Source organism: Hemicordylus capensis, chromosome 1 (genome assembly GCF_027244095.1).
Source record: "Hemicordylus capensis ecotype Gifberg chromosome 1, rHemCap1.1.pri, whole genome shotgun sequence".
NCBI lineage: Eukaryota > Metazoa > Chordata > Lepidosauria > Squamata > Cordylidae > Hemicordylus > Hemicordylus capensis.
Genome location: NC_069657.1, coordinates 33297135 through 33316793, shown reverse-complemented (window position 1 = coordinate 33316793; position 19659 = coordinate 33297135). Strand labels below are relative to the sequence as shown.

Below are 19659 nucleotides of genomic sequence, written 5' to 3'. Positions count from 1 at the left end.
TTAAGTGCTGGGAAGGTACGAGTGGGAGGAGGCAGCATTCTCTGAGGTAATTGGGACCCAGACCATTCAGAGTTTTAAAGGCCCAAGCCAGGAAGCAAGTTGGCAGCCAGTGCAGATATTTTAAAATGATAATGCATGAGAATGTTTGCTTAAGCCCATCAATAAACGAGCAGTAGCACTTTGCAGAAGCTGAAGTTTTCAAAGCAGCTCCACACAGATCTGAAGAATTCATGTGCATTGTAAAACTATGACTCTGTGTTAGATTCCAGATGAAATGATCCAGTGCATAGTCTGTGAAGACTGGTTTCATGGAAGGGTAAGGCTATCTAATAAAATCCTTTCATTAAATAGATGAAATGAGTTGGAAATGCAATAGTGAAAAAGTAACCTGATGGATCAGATTTTTCTAACTTGTACAGGACTTGCAATCCTGAGCCTGCTTAACTGAAAGTAATAACAGATCCCATAAATATTATTGTGGAATAATAAAGTGCAGGTTCCATCCCTATGCCTTTAATTCTGTTGGGTAATTAAATCTCTGTTTTATTGGAGCAGGCAATGGCTTGATAATTCTAGCTTAACTATTTCCCAAAGAGAAGCTGTAATGCTTAAGACTTGATCTGTTTGAGTGGCTGGCTCCTATTGTATGCTGTCGATGTATGGATTGGGATATGAAAGATCCTGATGCTTGGTTAGGACTGATAACTCTGTTCCATTTTTGTGAAAGAACACTTATTTGTAACTCGTGTGCCATTGCCCTGTGTTCCTGTTTTCTTTTTCTCAGCATCTTGGCGCAGTCCCTCCAGATAGTGGGGACTTCCATGAAATGGTGTGTCAGGCTTGTATGGATCGCTGTCCTTTCCTTTGGGCATATGCCTCACAGTTAGCAGGTGAGAAGAATAAGGGCAGCTGTTGTACTCATGCTTTTATTCATAGAATTATTTATAGTCTCTTAACCTATTTAAATGAAAGTAAAAGCCACCTAATGGCGCAGCAGGGAAATGCTTGACTAACAAGCAGAAGGTTGCCGGTTTGAATCCCCACTGGTACTATATTGGGCAGCAGCGATATAGGAAGATGCTGAAAGGCATCATCTCATACTGTGCGGGGGGAGGCAATGGTAAACCCTCATGTATTCAACCAAAAGAAAACCACAGGGCTCTGTGGGTGCCAGGAGTTGAAATCAACTTGACGGCACACTTTACCTCTAATTGCATATAAACCACTTCAGTTTCATTGAAGTAAATGGAACTTTGGCTTATTCAGGTTTTATATATTTACTGGGGGATTTTTATCCCACTTTTCCATTCAGACAGCACCCAAGGTATCTTAGTATTGGAATAAAAAATAGAATTAAACAAACCAACATAATGAAATAGCAGTAAAACCAGTACTAGATCTTACTGTTGCAGCTCCTCTTTGAAGATTCTGTGGTGACCATAGAGGGAAATAGCTGCATGTTGTCCAGCAATTACGGCCAAGTAGCACCAGGTGGTTTGGCACCTGGGTGTGCAGTACTTCCTGATGTGGACAGCTAGATAATGTCTGGCTCTTGACTCTTCCTGGCATCAGTGATGAAGGGTGAAGTCTGCAGGACTTGGGGGCAAGGTGATATAAAATATCCATTCCTACCAGGGCTTGGATGTTACTGTTGCTCTAGTTGCTTATAGAGTGCTGGACTAGGACTGGGGAGACCCGAGTTCAAATCCCCATTCAGCCATGAAACTAGCTGGGTGACTCTGGGCCAGTTACTTCTCTCTCAGCCTAACCTACTTCACAGGGTTGTTGTGAAAGAGAAACTCAAGTATGTAGTACACTGCTCTGAGCTCCTTGGAGGAAGAGCGGGATATAAATGTAGTAGTAGTAGTAGTAGTAGTAATATATAATAACTCCATATAGCAATGGAGTTTGGATTAGACAAGTGTGCTGCATTAATAATGAACAGAGGGAAAATAAGAAAAACAGAAGGAATAGAACTGCCCAATGGAACCAAGATCAAGAACCTGGAAGAGAAAGAACATTACAAATACTTGGCCATTCTGCAGGCTGATAACATCGCACACACTGAAGTTAAAAGAAAAATGGGAAGTGAATACATCAGGAGAGTTCGAAAAATCCTAAAGTCCAAACTCAATGGTGAGAACACCATACAAGCCATAAACACCTGGGCTATACCTGTTATCAGATAGACTGCAGGAATAATAGAATGGACCCAGGCAGAGCTAGAGACGCTAGATCGTAAGACCAGGAAAATCATGACCATCAATCATGCTCTGCACCCCCGCAGTGATGTCGATAGGCTATACCTCCCTCGCAGCTCTGGTGGAAGAGGAATGCTGCAAGTCCATCAAACAGTAGAGGAGGAGAAAAGAGGCCTTGAAGAATATATCAAGGACAGTGAAGAAGATGCACTTCAGATGGTCAATAACGAGAAACTATTCAACACGAATGAAACAAAGCAGGCCTACAAGAAAGAACAAGTTAAGAACCGAGCAGCAAAATGGAAAAAGAAGCCACTGCATGGTCAATATTTGCACAATATAACTTGAAAATCAGACATCACCAAGACCTGGCAATGGCTTAAGGATGGCAACTTGAAGAAAGAAACTGAGGGTTTAATACTGGCTGCACAAGAACAGGTACTAAGATCAAATGCAATAAGAGCAAAAGTAGAAAAATCAACAACAAACAGCAAGTGCCGCCTTTGTCGAGAAGCAGATGAAACTGTGGACCACCTAATCAACCTGTTGTAAAAAGATCGCACAGACTGCCTACAAACAAAGGCATGGCAAGGTAGCAGGGCTGATATACTGGAACATCTGCAAAAAATACAAGCTGCCTGTAGCCAAAGATTAGTGGGTCGATAAAATTGAAAAAGTTGTCAAAAATGAAGATGTAAAAATATTACGGGACTTCCGACTACAAACAGACAAACATCTGCCACACAATACACCAGATATAACTGTAGTCAAGAAGAAAGAAAAACAAGTGAAAATAATCGACATAGCAATACCAGAGGATAGAAGAAGAAAAAATAGAAAAAAATCACAAAATACAAAGATCTACAAATTGAAATTGAAAGGCTGTGGCAGAAAAAGACCCAAATAATCCCAGTGGTAATTGGCGCCCTGGGTGCAGTTCCAAAAGACCTTGAAGAGCACCTCAACACTATAGGAGCCACAGAAATCACCATCAGCCAATTACAAAAAGCAGCTTTACTGGGAACAGCCTATATTCTGCGACAATATCTATAATAACAGCAGCAACATTGACAATAAAATTCAGCCATCCTAGGTCCTTGGGAAGGACTCGATGTCTGGATAAAACAAACCAGTCAATAACACCTGTCTGACTGTGTAAACAAGATATAATATTCTGTAGCTGTGGATCTGGTTGTAGTAGTCTAAATTCTAGCTATTTAAATGGTTTGTGGTCAAGTGCACATGCTCTAATGCTCTCAACACTATAACCCCGCTGCTAAAGATACATGAAAGAAAATCTTAGTTTGAGAGCTGGTTGTAACAATCAACCAGCAGCTTGCTTCTGTTGAAGGGTAGAGGGACTTCAGTGGTCTACCCATGTGAGCAGTATAGCACTAGAGCTGCCTAGTCAGGCAAGATTGCAGCTTGTAATTTTCCACAGAAGGGAAGGAGCAATGCCTTATGTGTGTGCGCGCTGCTTCCACATCCTGCTGCTATTGTGAGCAGCTTGATTGTGTAAACAGCCTTTGCTCAGTGAATGGCTGATTGTCAGAACCAGAAAGAGTATATTTGGACTTCCAAGAATAGCGATTTGTGAATGGATTTCAGGCTTGCTGGTTGCAAAAAGGGGCAGGAGGGCAGTGGCACAACTATTCAGGAGGTCCTGTGTCCACGCCCCACCCCCAATAGCATATCAGTATTGTGAAATATGGTGCCCTTTTTCTTACTGACAGCTGATCACTGTGGTGGGTGTTTGACTACAAAGCCTTATGCAATCCCAGTCAACTGTTGGACAGCAGGTGTGGGAGGGAATTTCATTGAGATGACGCCTGCACTGGTGCTAGGAGCCCTCCCTCTTGCTGTTTTTTCCCCCTTGATAGTTGCTGACTGCTGGGAGAGGCTCAGCATTCTAGCCCAGATAATTTTGCCTACACACAGCAGCATGAGCCTAGCTGTGAAATATTTCAGACAATCTTCTTTTCTTATTCTAGTATTTGGAAGCATGATGCATGTGAGCAATTGTCCAGAATGTTTATATTGACTATGGGGCTTATACCATTCATATGTTGTGGACCTTAAAGTCCAATATCTTATTTTGTGTTAGAGGAAGCAGCAGGCAAGACTCTATCCCCAGCATCCTCATTCTATTAACGGATCACTTTATTTCTAGTGTGTTTTTAATTGAATCAATTTATATTGATATTGGGAAGTTCTGAAGTTTGAAGCCCATGAGTTCAATGCCACAGATTGCAGGAGGAGCTGACAGGAGTGTTGTCAGATACCTGGCAGGACAAGCTGTGAGTCTGAGTTGTTCTAGGACATACTTTAAAAGTAGCTCAGTTTTCATGTATGCTACTTGAGAATTTTTGTGATCTGGAACAGGGAATTTTTGCTTTTTTAAAAAAAGATGTGTAACTGCTATTCAGTAAATTGGTAATTGCAGCATTCTTCCAAAAATATGAATAAAATGTGTCCTAGCAATGTGCTGGTCTTCATTTAAGGCATATGTTTCCCTCTGTTCTAGCCATAATTGCTAGGGTCTCTTTGCATGAAAGCACAGGTTTTGTGGAATCTTTTTCATGAAAACGGGTGAGGCATAGAAGGTGAAGAGCGTTGGCTGACATTTTAATGGAAAAGTATGTGATGGTGACTTATGTGATTGCTGTATGCTTGTAAACTAAACCAGCTGCACCCCTTGGAAACCGGGTTCAAAGATGTTGTAGTGAATAGTGTATGATGGGCTAGATCTGTCTAATCAAATGTGACCCTTTGCTATGGAGTGCAGCTGTAATGCTGCCTAAGACTTGGAAATAACCACTTGTTTCATGGACATGCTAATATCAGCTGTGAATGTCTGTCTTTTGTAGTTCCCACTGTGACCAAGGTTACTCTTGCTACTGAAGATGGAGTTGTGCTGAATGTTGAAGAAAATGAAGATGTTAAAAAGGAAAATGGCGCAGATCACCAGGTGAAGACTGAAGAAGAGAAATTGGTACAAAATAATGAGCCATCCACCAGTTCTGGCTCTAAATATTCTGAGGCAAGTCTTCCTTAGTTCATGGATCAAACTTGTCATTCTTGTCTGAATTAAAGTGGTGGTGGGTGGAGAAGGTGAGATACTTCTAAATATGTCTTTGTTTTAATAATTATTCAGCAGCCATTATTTGCATTCAACTTTCAAGAGCATCTTGGAGAGGCCTAGTTACTCCCTGCTAGCTGATAGTGGCTGCTTGCCCTCAAGAGGGTATCCGCTAGGACTGATTCAGCAGGCACAGACCTCTAGTGGTCTAGTTTGGTCAGGCACAGTATGGCTGTGCATGCAGTAAACACTGTGTGTCTGCTTGGTAGCAATAGCCTTGGGTTAATTCAGGAAGCCTCCTGGTGCCATAGTTGCCTCTAATACATGAACATGTAACTCCATGGGTAGCCACTAGTGTGATTCACATGGAGTTTCAGCTTGCAGACAAGCACTGGAGTGTGCATATTTCCTAATGCAGTAGAAAATTGACCGAATTCTGGGAGTTTATCCAAGTAACTGCCCAAGCTTTTGGGCAGACTGTGTGGCTTGGGAACTTGGCAGTAGCCAATCAAAGCAGTGTTTTTATCTGTCCCTAGTAGTGTGGTATATGGATAATGGAACAGAATGTAGCATGCCAAAGAAGACCCCCAACTTCAGGTATATGCTGATGGGATCTGAGCTGTTGGTGATGACGAGAAGAGAGATCTTGGGGTTGTGGTGGACAGCTCATTGAAAGTGTCGACTCAATGTGCAGCAGCTGTGAAAAAGGCCAATTCCATGCTAGGGATCATCAGGAAAGAGATTGAAAATCAAACTGCTAATATTATAATGCCCTTAAACAAAACTATGGAGTGGCCACACTTGGAGTACTACATACAATTCTGGTCACCACATCTAAAAAAGGACATTGTAGAACTGGAAAAAGTGCAGAAGAGGGCAGCCAAGATGATCAGGGGCCTAGAGCACCTTCCTTATGAGGCAAAGCTACAACACCTGAGAGCTAGTGTAGTGGCTAGAGTGCTGGACTAGGACCGGGGAGACCTGAGTTCAAATCCCCATTCAGCCATGAAAACTAGCTGGGTGACTCTGGGCCAGTCACTTCTCTCTCAGTCTAACTTACTTCACAGTATCGTTGTGAGGAGAAACCTAAGTATGTAGTACACTGCTCTGGGCTCCTTGGAGGAAGAGCGGGATATAAAATGTAAATAAATATATATATAGAGAGAGTTGGTTTAGGTTTAGTTTAGAGAAAAGACGACTGCGGGGAGACATGATAGAGGTCTATAAAATCATGCATGGTGTGGAGAAAGTGCATAGAGAGAAATTCTTCTCCCTCTCCCGTAACACTAGATCCAGGGGTCATCCCATGAAATGGATTGCCAAGAAATCTAGGACCAACAAACGGAAGTACTTTTTCATACAACGCATAATCAACTTGTGGAATTCTCTGCCACCAGATGTGGTGACAGCCAACAACCTGGATGGCTTTAAGAGGGGTTTGGATAACTTCATGGAGGAGAGGTCTATCATCGGCTACTTGTCAGAGGGCTATAGGCCACCTCCAGCCTCCAAGGCAGGATGCCTCTGAGTACCAATTGCAGGGGAGTAACAGCAGGAGAGACGGCATACCCTCAACTCCTGCCTGTGGCTTCCTTCCAGCGGCATCTGGTGGGCCAGTGTGCAAAACAGGATGCTGGACTAGATGGGCTTCCTTGGGCCTGATCCAGCGGGGCTATTCTTATGTTCTTAAGCCTGTAGAGTATTTCTGGTGATGAGTTATTCTTACATCTTCTGCCATTTCTTTTATACATCTCCTTGTTATGATTTGCCTAGTTGGGGTGTTTATCACTTTCATGTCTTGGAAAAACATTGGGATTAATACTCTGTGGGAATCTGAGAAATATGGGCAAGTTAAGGTAGGTAAGGCTGGTGCCTGCTGCCTTGGCCCAGTCCTGTGGATATAGCCTATTGATGTTTCAGTTTTTGGACCACCATAATACCCAAATGCTGAAAAACCAAGGTCAGAAGATAATTTTTTGGACAGCTAATAAATAAAGACGTTAGAATGCACAAAGTCTTTGGAAGTTGAAGTGAAAAACTGACCTTTCATTTTACTGTAGACTGTTAAGAATGAAGCATCCACCTGCAAGCTGCCGACAGCTAAGAATGAAGCATCCACCTGCAAGCTGCAAGAACTTCAAGCCAAGCAATATCTAAAGAAAAACACAGCCACGTTTTGGCCACATACCTGGCGGAGCAAACTGTGCACTTGTAGAGAATGTGTGGTAATGGATTTAAAAAAAAAAAAATCTTCCGTTTGCTGCAGAAATATTCTAGATGATAGGGTTTGTTTTTTAAAACTGAAGTGCCTGTGTAGAAATGGAAAGCATGGGGAAACTTTAACTGGCAGTAGACACTTGCTGAATTTTGTCTAATATATTTAATGAATAGTATAGAACAGCTTGCAAAAAGGCAAACTAGTGTTGCTTGCCCTGTGTGTTCTATTAGTTTGAAAATCGTATTAATCAGTTGCCATTGGAGTCTTTGAAACTGAGGCTGGTAATTGGGAAAGAGAAATCAAAGTGTGTGAATGTAAGGAGAGAGCCACTGTTGTAGTAAAGTGCCCTCTGCAGGAGGCCTCTCCCTTTGCCTGCAACTCTGCAGCTGCATGTTCTTCCACATACAAGATGGCTGGGTTTGCCTTCCATCTGCCTAGATATTTTTTACCAGTGTTGTCTCCCTGCTTCCCTTGGCTGGACTAAAGTCTACAAGTTTCAGCAGTTTACCACAGCAGTTGAAAGTGTTCAGTTCAAGCAAACTTCTAAATGGACACCTTTTTAAAAGAAGCCAATGCACAGGTTTCAGATAAGATATGATGTATAAATGATGGTAAATATTTGTGTTTCAGAAAATGTACTCTGATCTGGACATCCCATTCCTAACAGATGAATGTGATACAGTCTTAGCCTATGAGAACAAAGGGACGAGGGATCAAGAAGCAGACAGGAGAGATCCTTTAATGGACACACTTAGCAGCATGGATAGAGTTCAACAGGTGGAACTTATATGTGGTAAGTAACTTCATAGTGGAATTAACAGTTAGATAATATTTCCGTTTTAAAATCCAACACATCCTACTATATTTCCCAGGAGCAAATTGTGACTACGTATTGGGGATGAGATACAGTGCTTCCCTAAGAGTTCCATTCCATTCACAGCTGGTGAAATTGGGGTAGGAGGGCGGAGCTCACCAACTGATGGATGGCTTCCCCTGATTACCACTGGGGTTAGCACTCTTGTCAGCCAGTTGGCTCAGCGTATTACCTCTTGTCAGGACTGTAGAATGCTGGACTAGGACCGGGGAGACCCGAGTTCAAATCCCCATTCAGCCATAAGACTAGCTGGGTGACTCTGGGCCAGTCACTTCTCTCTCAGCCTAACCTACTTCACAGGGTTGTTGTGAAAGAGAAACTCAAGTATGTAGTACACCGCTCTGGGCTCCTTGGAGGAAGAGTGGGATATAAATGTAAAATAATAAAAAATAATAATTTTGTTTGTAAATGATATAGTTGAGTAGAGTATCCTGGAAAACCTCAGATAAAATTCTGTATGGAATACATTCACTTGTGAGCCACACTAAATTAGGTTTTGCTGGGAAGAAGAAAGTGAAAAGAGGGAAAGCAGAGAGGCAGTAGCTGTATTGAGTGTTCAGACACTTTGTACAGACACTAGCTGTACAAGTGTTCAGATGCTTATACATGTTCTTGTGTGAATGACTGACTACCTGTGTTCATTTAAGAAGTGAACCTGGGTACAGACCCCTCGAATGCATGGTAGAAATGGGAAGAGTACTGCTGTACCTGTATTGAATGCAACGTGTGACTAACTGTACAGATCTGTTCCTGTGTACACTGTGCACTCATAAGAGTGTTGAACAGAACATGTGAATGGAGCTAGTGTGGCTAAGGTAATGTCTTTAACTGGATCTGCTCTGGTGCCAAGTGGATAGCCACACTGGAAGTAAGAAAACAATCCCTGAAGTGAATGTATTGCTCCAGCAAATCTTTTTATTTTTTTTACAAATCCACCCAGAATACAATGACCTGAAAACAGAATTAAAAGACTATCTGAGAAGATTTGCAGATGAAGGGACAGTAAGTATATTTAAGTTCTTATTCAAGTGAATACTCTTAAGGGATCTTTGGATAACAGAGTTGTACATGAACCGGTTCAGAGGCCCTGTTACGGACCTCTAAATAGGGGTGTGCACGGAACTGCCAACTGCGGTCTGGCACTGGGTGGGGGGGGGTATCTTTAAGAGCAGCGGCAGGATTTACTAATCCCTCCCGCTGCTTTCCTGCTTGGCGCCCGTAATTCTACGAGTAATTGGGGCGGCAGGACACCAGCCGACGTCGCTGCCCCCACGCGACCGGATTACGGGCCAAATCGGCCCAAACTGCTGCCGCCGCCGCCGACCACCCACCCAGCCGCCCAACACAAGGCCCGATTTCGGGCCAAAGAAGCCACCCCCACATGGCCGGATCACGGGCCAAATCGGCCCAAACTACAGCCGCCGACCACCCGCCCAGCCGCCCGAGTCCCAACCCCAACAAGGCCCGCGTCAGTCGGGCCAATCAGGGCCCCACAACTCGAAGGAGAGGAGCTTGCAAACAGAGCTCCTCTCTCTGCAAAGTCTCGAGCCGAACTGGGGCTTTGGGTGCAAAGGACGCCTGGGAGTTTTGAAGAGCAACGTCGGGAAAGGGGCGGCAGGGAGGTGTTTGCTTAAGAAGGGGGCAGCAGTGATTAGTAGGCAGGAGGGAAGTGGGGAGCAGGCTAGGCTGTGCGTTGAATAGGCATCTCACCAGGTTCACGAAGAAGGCTTCTAAGGATTTGTTCATTGCTGGAGAGAGCAATTGAGAGCGGTGCAGGCTTCAGGTGGAGGAGAAACGCGGGTGCTGGAGAACAGGAGCCTGGCGTGCAAGCTTCAAGCAGGCTGGTGGTAGTTTGCTTAGAGTGAGGCGGAGAGCGAGAGCACCATGGCTGTGGAGTCTTGACTACTCACTGCTCAGCAGAAGTCACCGACAGTTCCTGTCCATGGAAAGAGTTCCTGCTTTTAGTCCCGCGGCTTCAGCAGCAAACTCTGGGATGGCTCTTGAGCACAGATCTGCTGGTTAGGCAAAGCTTGCTGGCTCTCTGTTTGGCTTGCGCCATTTATTTATTTATTTACACAGTCAGACAGGTGTTATTGACTGGTTTGTTTTATCCAGACATCGAGGCCTTCCCAAGGACCTAGGATGGCTGAATTTTATTGTCAATGTTGTTGCTGTTGTTATAGATATCGTCGCAGAATATAGGCTGTTCCCAGTAAAGCTGCTTTTTGTAATTGGCTGATGGTGATTTCTGTGGCCCCTATGGTGTTGAGGTGCTCTTCAAGGTCTTTTGGAACTGCACCCAGGGCGCCAATTACCACTGGGATTATTTGGGTCTTTTTCTGCCACAGCCTTTCAATTTCATTTTGTAGATCTTTGTATTTGGTGATTTTTTCTATTTCTTTTTCTTCTATTCTGCTATCCCCTGGTATTGCTATGTTGATTATTTTCACTTGTTTTTCTTTCTTCTCGACTACACTTATATCTGGTGTATTGTGTGGCAGATGTTTGTCTGTCGTCGGAAGTCCCATAATATTTTTACGTATTCATTTTCTACCACTTTTTCAATTTTATAGTCCCACCAATTTTTGGCTACAGGTAGCTTGTATTTTTTGCAGATGTTCCAGTGTATCATCCCTGCTACCTTGTCATGCCTTTGTTTGTAGTCAGTCTGTGTGATCTTTTTACAACAGCTGATTAGGTGGCCCACTGTTTCATCTGCTTCTTTACAAAGGCGGCACTTGCTGTTTGTTGTGGATTTTTCTACTTTTGCTCTTATTGCATTTGTTCTTAGTGCCTGTTCTTGCGCAGCCAGTATTAAACCCTCAGTTTCTTTCTTCAAGTAACCATTCTTAAGCCATTGCCAGGTTTGGTGATGTCTGATTTTCCACTTATATTGTGCAAATATTGACCATGCAGGGGCTTCTTTTTCCATTTTTCTGCTCGGTTCTTAACTTGTTCTTTCTTGTAGGCCTGCTTTGTTTCATTGGTGTTGAATAGTTTCGTTTTATTGACCATTTGAAGTGCATCTTCTTCACTGTCCTTGATATATTCTTCAAGGCCTCTTTTCTCCTCCTCTGCTGTTTGATGGACTTGCAGCGTTCCTCTTCCACCTGAGCTGCGAGGGAGGTATAGCCTATCGACATCACTGCGGGGGTGCAGAGCATGATTGATGGTCATGATTTTCCTGTTCTTACGATCTAGCGTCTCTAGCTCTGCCTGTGTCCAGTCTATTATTCCTGCAGTGTATCTGATAACAGGTAAAGCCCAGGTGTTTATGGCTTGTATGGTGTAGCTGCCATTGAGTTTGGACTTTAGGATTTTTCTAACTCTCCTGATGTATTCACTTCCAATTTTTCTTTTAACTTCAGTGTGTGCGATGTTATCAGCCTGGAGAATGGCCAAGTATTTGTAATGTTCTTTCTCTTCCAGGTTCTTGATCTTGCTTCCATTGGGCAGTTCTATTCCTTCTGTTTTTCATCATCATCAGTTTTATTACGGCCGTTGGCCAGCAAAAATGGTAGTAACAAATATACACAGTACGTCAATAAAACAATGCTAAAACACAATATGACAGATTACAATCAATAGTAATAAATTATTTAAAAACAACAGACAGCTCTCGCAGTTAGGCACTTAATAGGGACCTCAACCTAATGGCAATATAGAAAAATTTAGCCACAACTGCTGTAGTCCCAGGGCTCGAATCCGCGAGGCAGTAATAAGTATAAAAGAGATCACACCTTCCGGGAAATTTAAGTAACAAAGGGGAAATGAGCTCTTCTCTAGCGTCCCGATACAACGAGCAGTACAACAACACATGGGTGACAGTTTCCAGAAGGCCAACGCCACAAGGGCAGAAAACCGCAACAGGATTATCTTTTGTAAACCTCCGATCCAAAAGGGAAGAGGGCAACACATTGAACCCAGCCCGGGCAAATGCAGCCCAAAATTTGAAAAAATGTAGCGTTGTCAAATAACTAGCACCTCTATCTCCCCAGGGTGGCAAAATCCCAAAATGTAAAGGGGAGCAAGTCCTATTGGCCGAAGACCTAAGTTCCTGCCGTTCAATATCGTGCAACCGGAGAAATAATATTTCCTTCACCTTATTATATTCCCAAGTGAGGAGTTCTGAAGGAGAAAGGCCCAGTTGAATAATTTTATTATTTACAAATGTTAGCCAAGGGTTAGGATAAGAATCCACCCATAGATGTTGGGAAAAAGAAAATTCCTGAATCTCAGAACAGAGTTTACTCCATCTAGTGAAAGTAAGCTCCCAGGCTTTACAGACAATAGAGAAAGACCCAGATTCCAAACATAGAGCAGAATAAGGCACACATCTAGGCACTGCAAAAATTGCTCTCAGAAAAATAGACTGTACTCTCTCCAGTTCAGCTGTTACACCCTGGATCCATAGCGAAACTCCAAAAAGTAGTTGGGCCACGATCTTAGCACGAAATACCTGGAGTGCCATGGGAACAAACTGGCCCCCTTTAGAGTAGTAAAATCGCAAAAAGGCACTGAGGGTATTGCGGGCTTTGTGAATTGAAGACAGCCTTTGGGTTTTCCAATTTAGATTATATTGAAATGATATGCCTAAATATTTATAGTTGTAAACCTGCTCAATGTGGTTCTGATTTATTACCCATTTATATAGTTTCCTGGATTTAGAGAAAACCAGGACCTTTGTTTTTTTGTAGTTAACTGTTAGTTTGTTATCATTGCAGTAGCCGGCAAAAGCACACAACAGTCTTTGTAAACCTAATCTGGACTGAGATAGCACGGCTGCGTCATCGGCATAGAGTAAAATGGGCACTCGTTTGTTAGCCAGCTTTGGGGCATGGGAGTCCACACTCTCCAGAAATGGAGCCAAATCATTGATAAAGAGATTGAACCGTGTCGGGGCCAAGACGCAGCCCTGTCTAACCCCTCGAGTAGAGGGGATAGAATCAGTTAGGGCCCCATTGATAGCATATCTAACCCGTAATGAGGAATTGGAATAAAGCTGCATCATCAAAAATAGCAATCTCTTATCTTGTTTTTTCAAGTTTGGACCATAATAAATATCTGGAGATAGAATCAAACGCAGATTTTAAGTCAATAAAGGCAACAAAAAATTTACATTTGGGGCCGCTAGAGTATTTCTTTGCTAGATGGTGCAAGATCATACAATGATCGAGAGTAGAGCGGCCTGCTCTAAAGCCTGCTTGTTCAATCCCGAGAATTTGATTTTCTGAGATCCATGCCTCAAGCTTATCCAAAAGGTACAGAGCATATAATTTGCCAACCACTGACAGCAAACTAATGGGTCGATAATTGGATGGGTCTGAATGGGAACCATTTTTGAATATGGGAACCACTATTGCTGATTTCCATTGCTCTGGAACAACACCTGAACTATTGATCGATGTAAATAAATTAGCTAGAACTAAAGCCCACCATTCTATATTAGATTTTAATAGTTCAGGAAGAATAAGATCAGGACCAGGAGCTTTTCAATTTTTAAGGTGACCTATTAGATCCATTATTTCAGTGGGCGTAACAGGAGGCCAATGGGGCAACTCCCCAATCAGAGGGAGAACAAAAATCTGGGCTAGGCTGGGCATCCATTATAGACGGCAAAAAAGTGAGATTCCCACGATCTAGCCGGAATTTTACAAGGGATACTAACCCGGCTGGTTGCCAAAACCAATCTCCAAAAAGTGTGGCTATCTTTATTAGTAGTGGCCATGATAAGCTTGTTCCAGACATTTCGCAGTGCTTGTTGTTTAGCATATTTAAGAGTACTTTTGTATGCCTTTTAAATCTGATAGTAGATTGATGGGACTGTTTGTTCTGTACCCGATCTGTATTCTCTATAGATAGTCAGCAGTTGTTTACGTAAAGCCTTGCAATGCAGATCAAACCAGTTATTAGCTGCTCTTTTACTATAGGTCTGTGTGGAATGTAGCTTACTACAATGTAGGAACTTTTGCATAAAAGCAGTTTCCAATTTTCCGTATGCAACAATTGTTTGAGGTCCCAAGTGAGCTTGCACAATGGAATCAAATAAATCTCTACCTTCGGGAGAATCATAGAACCTGGAGATCTCATTTTCTACCTCCTTGGACCATTTTATTTTGCAGCTAAGATTGGCAGAACTTTCCTCCAAAAGCACAGGGGAACAAATTAACCCTCCTTTCTTGAGGAAGATCTAAATAGATGTTCATGGGTAAGTGATCACTAAAAATTTGCTCACCCACTTCAAAGGAAGATACATAGGGAAGGATCGATTTGGAAGCCATAACATAGTCCACTACACTATTTCCCCGGGAGGAAAGAAACGTATATTCCCCAGGAATATCTGAGGGTATAATACCGTTTAAAATGGTCAACTCATGTATCTTAGTTAAATAGAGCAATTGAGCTCTTGATGAGTTGATACATTTATCTTTAGAATAACGGTTAATGAGAGAAGCACCATCTATGCAATCTCCCCATTTCCAAAAATGTGAGGCCATCAACGTTTTATCATCGGTACCACATCTGGAGTTAAAATCCCCCATAAGAATTACAGAAGCATGGGGAAAATTCAATAATGCTTTGGTTATATAGATATCCAACTGTTCCCAAATTGTAGTAGTGGAATTAAGTGATTTTTTTCCTCTGTTCATTATTAATGCAGCACACTTGTCTAGTCCAAACTCCATTGCTATATCGCTACTGAATATATGGACAGTGTTTAGCAGTGATTCGATTTCTGACTGGGACTTTACATACAACTTCAGATCGTCCATGTTCAGCAGATGGTTGATTTGACTTGATATTTTAGATGTTTGGTATCTGAGGCCTGTTTTGTTTAGTATTTGTGAAAGTGGGGTCATGGCGATTACAAACAACAGAGGGGATAGTGAGTCCCCTTGGAAAATGCCTCTTCTAATGCTAACCTGTCCAAATGTCTCACCATTGATTGTTAACTGTGTACTCCACATGCTCATTGCTTTTTTATAAATATCTGAATGTTTTTGCTGACACCAGTTGTTTCTAAACATTTTAGTATCCATGTGTGAGGCAATGAATTGAAGGCTTTCTTGTAGTCAATCCATGCAACACTTAGATTTGTTTTTCTTCTCTTGCAATTTTCTAAAATCATTTTGTCAATCAGCAGCTGGTCTTTTGTGCCTCTGGTGTTCGGGCAATTTCCTTTCTGTTCAACTGGAAGCTGTTTGTTAGTTAATAAGTGTTGCATCACTTCATCTGCTATTATTCCAGTTAATAATTTGAACATGGTTGGCAGGCAGGTTATCGGTCTATAGTTACTTGGAACTGCACCTTTTGCTGGGTCTTTCATGATGAGATGAGTTTTCCCAGTTGTTAGCCATAGTTCAATATCACCTCCTTGCAAAATGTGATTGAATTGTTTTGATAGTTGTTTATGAAGGCTTGTTAGGTGTTTAAGCCAAAAGCCATGCAGTTCATCGTCACCTGGAGCAGTCTAATTTTTAATTTTCTTTGCTCTTTCACTTATTAATTCTGGTGTTATTATTAGATCTTACATTTGTTGGTTACATTTTTTGACCTCTTTCACCCAGCCTGCTTTTTTATTATAATCTATTGGATTGTCCCATAATTTCCGCCAGAATTGCACTGTTTCTTCTTTATTTGGTGTTTCTGTTTCTTGCAGTTTCTCCTTCTATGCTTTGGTAGAAATGTCTCTGATTCGACTGGAATTGGAGATTCTGCCTGTGTTGTGTAGTTCTGGCTTCATATCTGCTAATCTTTTTTGACACTGCTGTTATTTGCTGCTTTATTATTTCCAGGACTTCTCTAATTCTCCTTGAATCTAGGTGGTATTTTTGGATCAGATACTGTTTGGTGTTTTCATTCTTCAGCTTCTTGTCTTTCATATCTTTCAATTTACTAGCATCTGATCTAAGCCTGGAGATTTTATTTTCTAATCTAATCTTCCATTTAGGTGATGTACTACTTTCTTTTTTGACAGGTTCATTGATCTTATATCTGAGCTCTTGTGGTGTTGTTGTTGTTGTTGCTGCTGCACTGTACATTAGTTGGTTTGTTTCTTGCAAATTATTGGTTGTTATTTCTGCAAGTGCAGCATTGACATCTTTTAATACCTGAGCAAGTTGTTTTTTGGCAACTGTTTTTAGAGCTGGAAGGCGAATCCTGGTGGTTGTTTGGTTCTTGTGCTCAGTTATTTTTTGCTTTAGTTCTTGTTGCTTTTCTGTTAAACGGCATTTGGGTTTTTGAGGTGAAGGCAAAGGGGAGGTTACCTGGTTTTGATTTTGAAACAGTTCAGCAACAGTGGCATCCTTCTCCACCTGCGCCCGAGCAACTGCTTCAGTTGGTGGTAATTCTTCTTCCATATCTTGAGCCTGTGTTGCTCTTTGCAGTTCTTCCAGCTCAACTCCTGTGAATACTTTGTTTCTTATTATGAATCTTCTCTGATCTGCTAGCCTTTGTTCTGTTATTTCTGTATCTGGATGCTTCTCTTCCCAAATTTGGTACATCCTTTTAAAATAACCTCTTCTAGTTGGACTAGACTTGTAATAGCAGATCATTATTTCCTTGTTGGCATTTTTCGTATATTTTTTTCGGTTAAGCGACGTTTCTTCCAGTAACTTCGTTGTCTTCAGCCCTGGTTGCTCAACTGAAGATCCTGAGTCCTGTTGCCCACTTGCCACCAGATGTCAAGGGACTATAGCACCTGGCGCGGTCCTTGTTGACTCGGGCAACGACCGATCCAGTATAGATTTAGTAAAGTTACATCTCACCATATTGTTGATGGGAGAGGCACTCTTTGTCTGGCTCCTCTGGTGAGACCTGTCCAGTATGGTTGGACCTCTGGCATAGCTCTCACCTTCCTCAGAGCATGCAAGCCCCACAACTACGCCAAGGTAGTGCCTCACCGGGGGTGATTATTATTATCTTATATATTATTAATCCCTGTAGACGTGCCTCTGTGGGGATGCGTCCCGGCAACCCAGCGGATTGGCTGGGAAGCCGAGGCGCCAGATTGGCTGGGCGGTGGAGCTCACGCGCGGCAGTATTCATGAGACTGTTGAGCTGCTGCCCAGGGAAATGGCGGACGGCGGCGGGACCAGCTGTGGCGGGCACTGCGCGCCGCCAGTGTGAGGAAGCGGCAGCAGGAGCAAACGGGCCAGCAAGCCGGTCAGAAACCACAAGCGGGGCGGGGGGGAGAGAAGCGAAAGGGTGGGCGGCGGTTAGAGACACCTGGGGGAAGAGCTAGGGAAAAGGGGTTGACGGGGGGTAACCAGGGAGAACTAGGGGCACAGATGCTATGCGCCCGGTCAACTAGTTGTTGTTGTTATTTTAATCATTATTATTATTTATTCGGTTTCTAGACCACCCTTCCAAATATGGCTCAGGGCGGTTTACACAGAGAAATAATACATAAATAAGATGGAACCTTGTCCCCAAACGGCTCACAATCTAAAAAGAAACACAAGATAGACACCAGCAACAGTCACTGGAGGTACTGTGCTGGGGGTGGATAGGGCCAGTTACTCTCCCCCTGCTAAATAAAGAGAATCACCACGTTAAAAGTTGCCTCTTTAGTTGTAGTTGACCCCATAGTCTGAGGATCTTTCCAAACTTCTGATCATGGAGAGTCAAACTAGATGTGACTACATGATGCATCTCTGATACTTTGTTTTCTGTTGAGAACAGCCAGGGAGAGAAGGCCAAAGAAGGGGTAGAGGGGCTAGGTGCTCCCCCCCTGCTAAATAAAGAGAATCACCACATTAAAAGGTGCCTCTTTGCCAAGTTAGCAGGGACTCCAATTTTTGTAGTTGCTTCTCCCTTTGATTTCCATTCCTGTTATCCTCTGGGTATTGTCTTTTAATTATCAAAATTAGCTCATGATATTTGGTCAGTCAGGGAACACAGGATCTCAGTTCATCTTCTGTTAGCAGAGTATTGTTCTATTGTCATTCCCCAAAACAAATCTACATCTTCTCCTGCCTTGTCCCAAGAATGGTAAAATTCAAAGATATTAAGAAAGAAGGAAGAAGCCAAACTATGTGTGTTAGAGAGCAATTAAATTACTACTTGTGTACATCTATGTGATTCTAAGAAAAAGAATGTTTAAAGTAACATCAAAAGGGGGTACTTGTGTGAGGCTTAATCAATACATTTGACTAATGCAGAAGCATCCTGTCAGCAAGTTAAGGGAATTACCGGAGAGCAAGTTAATTTTAGCAGTGTGAGACTGGTAACTAACCCTAACCCATTGTGTCTCTTGTGAGTTTCACAAACACTGATACACAATGCTAGATTGCCCCTGCCTTCACAAATCATTTACCAGGCAGTCATGAGGTCTGGGTGTCATGCACTGGTCAGTTCATCTGAATTCAGGCATTAATTGATTCCTTAATAAACTGAAATTCAGACACAGGCCTGAATTCTACACAATTCTGGGTTGGTAATTCTGGGTTTAATGTTGGGGTCAGGTTGTCCCCAACACTGCCACCCTCTGGGACCATTTTTAAAGACACTGCTGGCAGGGGAAACAGAGCATGGGGAGCACCCTCCTTGCTCCTTAAAGATAAACACACACACCAGCCACCACTGGTTCCGTGCACATCCCTATTGGATAACTGACTTCAACACTGGCTGCAGAGAATTACGAACGCCTGTTAGGATGGAAAGATTTTCTGCGCAATTAGTTTGAGCTGATAATACAACCATATATTTTGAAGAATTTAACAAAAACTCTCATTTTGGTTAAAGGAGCCAGCGTGGTGTAGTGGTTAGTTAGAGTGCTGGACTAGGATCGGGGAGACCTGAGTTCAAATCCCCATTCAGCCATGATACTAGCTAGGTGACTCTGGGCCAGTCACTTCTCTCTCAGCATAACCTACTTCACAGGGTTGTTGTGAGGAGAAACTCAAGTATGTAGTACACCGCTCTGGGCTCCTTGGAGGAAGAGCGGGATATAAATGTAAAAATAAAATAATAATAATAAATAATAATAATACCACCACCCTTGGGAAGACTCGATGTCTGGATAAAACAAACCAGTCAATAACACCTGTCTGACTGTGTAAATAAATAAATAAATAAATAATAACTGCCCGTTCTTTTAAAACTTGAGATGAAAATCTGAGAGTTCACTTCAACTGCTACAGTAAGAACAACTTATTTTAATTAATGCTGCTACCTAATGCTTGGTATTTACACTCCTATAAAGGGTAGGATTCCCCCCCCCCCGCCAGGTGGTGGTAACCTCCCCACTCCCCCTTTTCTTTGTGGAGCCTTTATGGATCCTGCA

The 19659-nt window shown here is 42.6% G+C and overlaps 1 protein-coding gene across 1 annotated transcript in view; it reads left to right on the top strand.

Annotated features, from left to right (window-relative positions):
• The window catches only part of UBR7 (ubiquitin protein ligase E3 component n-recognin 7), a 28067-nt gene that overhangs the window by 4527 nt on the left and 3881 nt on the right, over positions 1 to 19659 (top strand). Inside the window, exons 5-10 of the mRNA XM_053253878.1 lie at positions 263 to 316; positions 785 to 890; positions 5069 to 5224; positions 7357 to 7505; positions 8129 to 8291; positions 9313 to 9374. Coding sequence (XP_053109853.1) covers positions 263 to 316; positions 785 to 890; positions 5069 to 5224; positions 7357 to 7505; positions 8129 to 8291; positions 9313 to 9374 — 690 coding nt within the window. The remainder of the gene's footprint in view (positions 1 to 262; positions 317 to 784; positions 891 to 5068; positions 5225 to 7356; positions 7506 to 8128; positions 8292 to 9312; positions 9375 to 19659) is intronic.